The 9,382-nt window shown below is 37.9% G+C and overlaps 1 protein-coding gene across 1 annotated transcript; it reads right to left on the bottom strand.

Moving 5' to 3' along the window:
* Positions 1-278: 278 nt before the first annotated feature.
* On the bottom strand, positions 279-7,510 carry LOC126266858 (mannose-1-phosphate guanyltransferase beta). The gene is made up of 4 exons (XM_049971477.1): positions 6,931-7,510; positions 6,087-6,812; positions 4,229-4,497; positions 279-1,387 (listed from the first exon to the last, which is right to left on the bottom strand). Exons 2-4 carry the CDS (start codon positions 6,793-6,795, stop codon positions 1,256-1,258), a joined length of 1,110 nt encoding a protein of 369 aa, XP_049827434.1. The 5' UTR covers positions 6,796-6,812; positions 6,931-7,510; the 3' UTR covers positions 279-1,255.
* Positions 7,511-9,382: the final 1,872 nt, after the last annotated feature.

Here is a 9,382-nt window from a genome sequence, read left to right on the forward strand (position 1 = left end):
TTAAAAAAACCCAGATCTATTGTTCTGTTGGCAAATCTGATTTTTCTATCTCTGGCTGTTTGGATGCAGATTTTCCTGAAGACCTATAATACTCATTGTTTTAATAATTTCAACGAGGTCTTATTGAAGTTCTCATGTGTAAGACCACCAGACATAGGACATTATATTAATAAAATATTTATGGTTTTTATGGAGATGCTACCACTTGTGTTGCAAGCAGACAATGATAACATAAACAGTGAAGGTTATATTGGGATTGGTGATTCATATGCAAACACTTTAATGTAAAATATCACTTTATTGTCTCTGCAGGAGACATTTAACAGTTTCAACTGTTTATGACAAACAGTTGCTTTACAGCAATAGTAGTAAAAGAATAATCTAAAAATATATTGCATCACACAATTAGTTATACAGAATATGCATAAATGGAAAACAACAGATACAGAGCATCTCTGTACGTACAGAAATACATTTCTTTAAAGCTTAAATAATAAACCCTTGAATGAACATCCAAAAACCTCTGAGGTAAGATAGTCTGTCAATTTGAAGTCATAAAATCCCTTGTCACAATGCTAAAAGAATGTGCACTTCAGACGCAGTTTTTTTGTTTTGTTTTTCGTAATTGTATTTTGGTGTAAAGCTCCAGTTAGCTTGATCCATTTGAGTTTTCATTTAATATTTTATTGTTAAGGAAAACCCTATCAAGACACACTGCTGTTTCGGACAAATGTGTCCTATGGAAAGGATAAAAGCCCAGCAAGACATCTTGCAATAATGTGTTCTCAGAACAAATTAAAATCTAATTTGTACAACGAATAAATAGAATACATTCTTCTGAAATGCACTGTAACAACAAATGTTTTTGCAACTTTTTTATATTCAAACAAAATAATTAACATAGATAATTCATTTAGTATATAACTCTGTTTATGCCAATTAGAATAAATGTGCCTCTCATGGAAGAGTATTATTTTAACTGTCACTAAAGGGTTTCAGTCACAAAATTAAAATATAAATATCTTGCTTACAATGATACTTTGTACCCATGTCATAGAATTCTTTGAGCCTCATTTCTGAGCTCTACATACACAGTATGGTACACCAGGCACAAGCTATTTGTACTGAGGAGTTTAAGCACTCCACAGCTCATTTAAAAAGAAACTGGAATTTTGGCTTATTCTGTATAGTAATTATTCAATGGAATGAGGTTTCATAGTACTTTATACGTACATGAAAACAAACCACAATGTAATCACATTATAATTTGTGGCTCAGGCACTGAGCTTGCAATGGACTTGTGAGGCAATACTTGCCCACCATTTACATACAGTTCATCCTTCACTATTACATCTTCACCAAGAACTGTAGTATTCTCCATTCTTACCTGAAATCATAAAAAAACACTTAACAATTTCACAAAGTATGGGGCCATGTAAGTGATTTGTGCTTGCCTCTCTCCTACTCCCCACACACACTCCAACACTTACACGCAGAGAGCGGGGAGAGGGGCAACTGTTCAACACCAATACAATGTGATACATGGATAACCTTTCTCATATCATTTTTTAACTTTTAAAATGCGAAAATACTTCTCACAATATGAAACGAAAATATAATAAATTGGTATTATGAGCTTGAATGAGACACACTGCTGTTTTACCATTGATTGTGTCCGTCCTAAGAATAGTTATAATACTTGTTCATTCGGCAGTACAATACAACATTTCAGTCATCAGGTGTCATAAATTTCCTGTTTCCAATAAAATGATAAGCAGTTCATAGCACATTAACTCATTTAGTTTTGGTAGCTTGAAATTACTGTTTGATCGTTTCACTAGTAGCAAAAATTTCATTACATCTTAAAAATTGTTCTATGGGTTAGCACATATTTAAAGTACTGCCTTCCCACTCTCAACACACAGTGAACACAAGCAGAGTGTCTATAGGGTTTATTTATGCAAATCACATCTAGCACTAATAATATTCTCAATTAGATAAATTGGAAGGACTTTTGTCTATCTTAGGTTAAAGAGTACTAATATGTAATTTTCAATTTAAATCTGTGTATCTGGGACTGCCACTACCTTAAAAAGATTAAGAAATTTTGTCAGGCACCTTCAAACAGCTATAGAGAGGAAATCCACAACCACATGTTTTGGATGACAATTTGACAGCCCCCTGCACACGCAATCTATGAACAGCCTACAATACATTCTGTACTATCCAAGTTGAGTGCTATTCAAATAATGCTGCACAACATAATCTGGGTCTCTACTAGTCCAGTGTACATGTAAACAGAACATCTCACTCAATGGGGAAGACCTATGTGTGCAGTCGCTTTGTTTCTGGCTAAAGTCTAGATCAGGGCCAGCAGCAGTACCTACCTACTTCTTATAGGTCGGCAATGCATAAATTCGCATAGCCAATAGGACAATTCTTTGACATAGTGCCGAGATTGAAACCACTGTCAGTTTATTAGTGAGTTTTGAAAGAGATATTTTGTTTTTAAGGCAGCAAGTACTATAAAGTGGACTGATTTAAGTGAATACTGTAGGAAAAGACAGATTGCCACTACTTACCATAAAGAAGACAAGCAAAGTTGCAGACAGGCCAATTAAAATACACTTATATAAAGCTTTTGGTCACAGCCTTCATCAGGAAAAAAAAAAGAAAGAAAAACCTGCCAAATCCAGCATCTCGGGCCAGAATGCAACTATCATGTGGAATGAAAGCAGCAATCTGGAGGGGGCAGCAAGGGAATAGTGGTGCACGGGTGGGGAGAGAGACTAACCGTTTCCAGTGGAGTGTGCAGGGACTAGACTGCCCCAACAGGTACAGCATCAGAAGGTTGTGCAACAGGGAGGTGGTAGGGGAAAAAAAAGAAGGGGAACTAGGGACAACGAGCAGATGTGGTTGGCAGAGGGCAAATAAACAGGGTGGGAGATCAGAATGGGGAGGAGAGGATAGGATGGCAGGGGGGGGGGGGGGGGTGGAAACTGTTGCGTGGAGGGAGTGGGCATGGTATGTTGCCATATGCCAGGATAATTACAAGAGTGGAGAATGTGTTGAACGAATAAGTCCCATCTGAGAAGATCAGAATAGTTGATGGTGGAGGAAAGGATCCAGATGGCTCGGGTAGTGAAGCAGCCATTGAAATTGGCAAGGGATTGGGAATGGCACAGGGTTGCACCAAGACGATGTGGAGGTTGGGTGGCTGATGGAAAACCACTTTAGGAGGGGTGGAAGTACCTCAGATAGGTAACCAAAGCCCTGGCGAAGGATGTGGTTCAGTTGTTCCAGTCCAGGGTGGTACTGGATGATGAAGGAGCTGGATGTGGTGGGAGGACTGGGGGTGTGACAGGAAATGGCATAGGAGATCGGTTTGTGGATTAAGTCTAGGGGATCGTGCCTGTCCGTGAAGGCCTTAGCGAGATGCTCATCATACTGAGCAAGAGAATTTTTGGCCCTGATGACGTCATCCATTGGTGCATGTCTCCTGGATTAATTGCAGAGACACAAAAATGTACCAAATGTGGTGATTAAAACTACTACATAATTGCTCTGTGTAAGCACACTGACTAAGTGGATTAATGTTTTTTAGTTAAATCATGGGAGAAGGTAGGTGGATCAATGTTTATTAATAACAGTCGCACATTCGATATATTAATAAACACTGATCCACCGACCTCCTCCCTTGAATTAATTAAAAAACTCAGTGTGCTCACGCAGATTAATTGCATAGCAATATAGACAGAGAAATATTTAACTGCTTTTTCAAAAACACTGTATCACAGGTTGTGATGCTGTCCTTGGTTTGCAGATACTAGCACAGTTTAAATAGCTGTTATTCAAACAAGGAGCAATTAAATTTATAATCCTCATTTACAGCAGTGTTTCGCCCTTTCTTCTGAATGTATTACTTCAAAACAAACAGCTGACACACCTTCCGTTGTTTCCATTATACCTCACAACAAGTGCTGACAACATTCAGTATGCACATCTGCCTGACTGTCCTAAATGTGTAATCACAGTACTCATTTGTCAGTTTAAAAATGTGGAATAACTGTTTAAGCATAACAACTCAAAATTATGCAAAAAGTTTATTTTATACATTATCACAAATCCCATTCAACATTAACATCTAGTATATTAAACACCCACCACAATATTCAGTCAAAATGCCCAGTACCAGTTGGATAACTTACGAATTGATAGTTATACTTACCCACTGACCAACAACGCTGCGCCACCCAACGATGCAACCATCCAGCCACGAATGAGATCGAACTGTTGCACCACGAAGAATAGTTGACCGTTTTACACAGACGCCATCCTCCAACACAACTCCAGGTCCTATGGTTACATTGGGACCTATGCGGCAGCCCTCACCTATTCGAGCACTTGGATCCACTAAGACATTACCTACAGCACCTGGTCCAGAGTAGAGTCGTGTGGGCTCCTTCTGCCGCAAAGAAGTCAAGTAGAGGCACATTCCTTAACAAGAAAAATAAAATGAGTTCAATTTTATGAACTCAGTTACACACATGTGGAGAAATGTAAATATGGAAGGGGTGAAGGAGGGAGGGAGGGGAGCAGTTGATGTGGATGAGGTAAGAAGGGTAGGTGTGCATTCTCTCTCTTCTATCACCAAACCAGGAAAATGTCCTAGAACGATCATAAATATACAATGGTAGATACAATGTGAGCTATGTAGCAGGATCCTTCGTCGATAAATTGCAATTTCTTAGAAATCTTCCACTATTTTTTGGTCTTTCACATGTCCATCCAACCAATTTATGTAGTTGTTTCATTTTCATGTTTTCTATAAAGATACACTTAGATAATAGTAACCATGAGGACTAACAATAAGGAACTTCCTGGAAGATTTAAAGTATTTGCTGAACAGGGACTCAAAGCAGGACCCTAGCTTTCAAGGGCAATGCACTTACCAACTCTGTTACCCACCTCAAGAGCTTTAATTCAGCTGATGTCTTTCCCGTAGCTCATTTACTATGAGCATTGTCCAGAAAAGGCAAGGTTTCAGGTTAGAGACAGGTCCAACACAGTCGTGATGTGTCAGAAAGTTTCAAAATAGCCCAGACTCTGCTGCAGATGAAAGATTCACTCTAGGAATATTTGAGACTTCTTGTGTATTTATGCGCATTTCATTACATGATAATAGGAACCAGATAGTCTCCGCAGTAAATGTTGAACAGCCTCAGTAGGATACAGAGGAATTTTTGAAACGAGCTATGGGGTTTGACCTGTGACACCGGAAACATGTGACAGCTACCCCCATCCCAGCAGGCTATGCTATAAACATTGTCAGTACAAAAATTTCAAAGGCTCTCAACAATTACAAGTTCTTTTTGTATTATAAGAAGGCGGAAGTATGCACATTTTTAAATCGTAGTACATTTATCAATGCAGTTAATCAAGTTCACAGTATGTGTGAAAACAGCTGCATGGAGGAAGCAGAGAGATAAGCATACACTTCCTTTCAAAGGACATCATTGTTGACTTTGAAATTCACTTTAATTGCAAACATTCTGTCACTTCAGTTATATGAACTGGACCCCCATATGCAAAAAGAAAGTTGTTGAATATTTCTATTAGTATTATTGCTTCCCTTTTAATGTTACCAAAAAAGACCCTTTATGAGTAGCACTAATACTTTCAGTTTCTATAATTTTTAAATTGTCCTCCCAAAAATGATTGAATCCTTCACTTTACCCCCTGTCTCATATGTTCAAATTCTTCCTTTTCCTAATATATCCACCTCTCTGACTCACTCTACCAATTCAAACAAACCTTTATCTTTCAATAATGAACTGTTGCCCGTGGAGTGTGTACCAAACCAACAGTTAACTCACTGTTATATTAGTTCCCACATGCAAACAAAAACGGGGTGGATGGTAACTCGAAATGACTTAATTAGTTAACTCAGTTTCTAAAATATGGTAAAATGACACAAGAAATATGGCAGAAATTATTTATTTATAAGCCAGTAATATAGCTGAATCGAAAAATAAGTTTGAAAACACAGCCACAACAATAAGGACCACTGCATCACAGTGACTTACCTGTAAGAAAGTCTTTAGGTTGACCAACATCCATCCAAAATCCTTGTAGCTCCATTGCATACAACTGGCCTTCTTTTGCCATGTCAGGAAAAACTTCTTTCTCTATGCTTGTTGGGCGTAACTGAATACGCCTCAGGACTGATGGATTTAATATATACATCCCAGCATTGATTTTATTCGATACAAATTCTTGAGGTTTTTCTATAAAACTGTCGATTCGGCCTTGTTCACCATAGACTACAACACCATACTTGGATGGTTCCTCTACCTTTGTTACAATTATGGTACCTTCTTTACCATGATTTTTATGAAACATTACCAGGTCTTTAAACGGAAAATCACATATAATGTCAGAGTTTAGGACAAAAAATGGTTCATTGCTAGTAGTTAGAATGTCTTTGGCCAGTGCAAGTGGCCCAGCAGTACCCAATGGTTCAGTTTCATGGGAAAATACTAGGCTTACACCTAATTTTTTCGCTTCTTCACTCAGTTCCTGTTCCATCTGTTCAGCGCGGTACGATACCGCCAAGACGATTTCCGACACTCCAGCTTCGACTAAGGCTTCTATCTGATGCAAAAGCATAGGTTTGTTGGCGAACTCCACTAATGGTTTGGGGCGACTTAAAGTAAGAGGCCTTAGTCGCGTCCCATAGCCTCCAACCAATATCAGGGCTTTCATGTCGTCTATGTTACTTTCCTTCGCGGGCATTTCAGGCAAAGCTAATCCTGCAATTAAAGTAAATTCTTTTTACGAACACCATGTATTCAAAAGAACTCTCATTTTGTTGAAAGTTTTAGGTGAAATTATTGTATTTATTCATCACAACAAATAAGATATACTTACTGTTTTCTCGTAAACAAGCGCTCGTTGACAACTGCACCGCCTTATCTCGCTCTCGGTGCGCCACGTATTCATTGCGGATTTGTACTGACGTCGGTATTTCTTAGCAAACATTTTACTTGACACGTGTAAATAATAAGTCACAAAAGAGCTGTCTTAGCAACTTTTGTAAAAGTTATCACACTGCCAGCACAGCACTTATCTCAACTCGACATACGCTCCTTTGCGTCGTACACACCCCAAAAAACAACATTGACAGCTAAATTCCGAGAAACACCAATAACACAGCACTTAAAACAAACCAAAGAATTTCACAATGTGACAATGCCATGAAGATGTCAATGCGGCTGGTAAACTATCTGTGACAGAGGAGTTCATTCTGTTTACTTCATCAGTGTTAAGATATTATAATTATTCGACGTCTGTATATTATGGGGTAAAATCTAGGTTGGAAATTTTTCTAAATGCTCACCTCATCAACTATATAAGCTGATATGAATTGGCTGTGAGTAAGGTCGATTAAATGTCAGTTAACAGTGGTCGTGACATTACGGTAAGTCAATTCGCCACTGCCGAACGGCGAAAGTGATCTTACGACCTACCATTTGCGATACAAAAAGTTGGAGTATTGTATCAAAATTGGGGAAATAAAAACGACAGACTTTATTGATGTACAAAGCAAACTCATTAACATGGGTTCGTCAATAATTTTGTGTGGTGAAGTTTTGAGAAGTGGAACAACTTTCAAAACAATCTAGAGAAAGTATATACAAAGAAACACATCAAAAATATTTTAAGGGAATAAATACAGCCTGCTTATACATTAACTTTAGGTTTTTATTCCTTACATAAGTAATAACATAAACAATTGTATCTTTGTCCTTCATTACAGATGTCTTCTCACTTAAAATGATAATTAATTAAATTTTCATTATCAAATGATGTTTTCATTTATGTACAGTGTGAGTGTCAGTTCTGTCCTCTTACTGTAAAGCCTAAATAGTTCATCGCTTTCAGGTATCTGACCTCGCTTGTTAAAGAACACTCAATGAAAAAAAGAAACAAAATCCACTACTACAAATTTAGTGAGTTCGGCGAAAAAAGGCTGACATCTGATTTTAGCAGATGACGACAGTGTCAAAACTTTCTTGCTAGAAACCTTGACTGACATGACGTGGTGTGACCTACCGTTGACGACAGCCTGTGTGAGCGCTGCTATTTTAACTGCATCGTGGAATGTTTCGATGTTACATGCATCACATGACGTCCAATGTGAGTTGGCCTTCATACTGATCATCAATGGAAACTAGTGTCTTGCCACTGACGTGCAACAACGGCCCCAGACCTGCAAAGTGAACCGAGCTTTGAGCAGGACATACGAATTTGTGACTTTTTTGTGACGCACAAAACCTTTTTAGCCGAGCACTGCACTGTATTGTCATTGAAAGAACAAGTAAACACATTGAAAGGAAGTGAATTTGCAAAAGAAATGTGTTTTACTTACTTTATTAATAAATCACTTCAAAATTGTGATGTGCAAAGTCTGTTCTTCTTGTATGTCATTAACATTTAAGCTGCTATGTATCATTTTTACTATTGTAATTATGAGTGTAGCAGAACATTCAATTTTTAAGAAACAGAAAAAACATAGCACTTTTTGTCAGAGAGCTAGGCTTAATTTAACTTCTTGATAAGAAGTAACTTCCTTCTCTTGAACCAGATTTCTTACTATCTTTATACACTGGATAAACAACTGATGCGCAGCTGAAAGGTTTTGTTAATAATGTTGTTGTTGTTGTGGTCTTCAGTCCTACCAACCGATCCCTTCTTCTAGTCAAGTTGTGCCACAAACTCCTCCCCAATTCTACTCAATACCTCCTCATTAGTTATGTGATCTACCCATCTAATCTTCAGCATTCTTCTGTAGCACCACATTTCGAAAACTTCTATTCTCTTCTTGTACAAACTATTTATCATCCATGTTTCACTTCCATACATGGCTACACTCCATACAAATACTTTCAGAAACGACTTCCTAACACTTAAATCAATACTCGATGTTAACAAATTTCTCTTCTTCAGAAACGCTTTCCTTGCCATTACCACTCTAAATTTTATATCCTCTCTACGTCGAACATCATCAGTTATGTTGCTCCCCAAATGGCAAAACTACTTTACTACTTTAAGTGTCTCATTTCCTAATCTAATTCCCTCAGCATCACCTTCCACATTCTGCTTTCCCTTCTTTGATTAGAATTGGGTTTCTATCTGAACTCTTGATATTCATACAAATGTTTCTCTTTTCTCCAAAGGTCTCTTTAACTTTCCTGTAGGCAGTATCTATCTTACCCCTGGTGGACAAGCCTCTACATCCTTACATTTGTCCTCTAGCCATCCCTGCTTAGCCATTTTGCACTTCCTGTCGATCTCATTTTTGAGATGTTTGTATTCCTTT

The sequence above is a fragment of the Schistocerca gregaria genome, chromosome 1 (assembly GCF_023897955.1).
Source record: "Schistocerca gregaria isolate iqSchGreg1 chromosome 1, iqSchGreg1.2, whole genome shotgun sequence".
Taxonomy (NCBI): domain Eukaryota; kingdom Metazoa; phylum Arthropoda; class Insecta; order Orthoptera; family Acrididae; genus Schistocerca; species Schistocerca gregaria.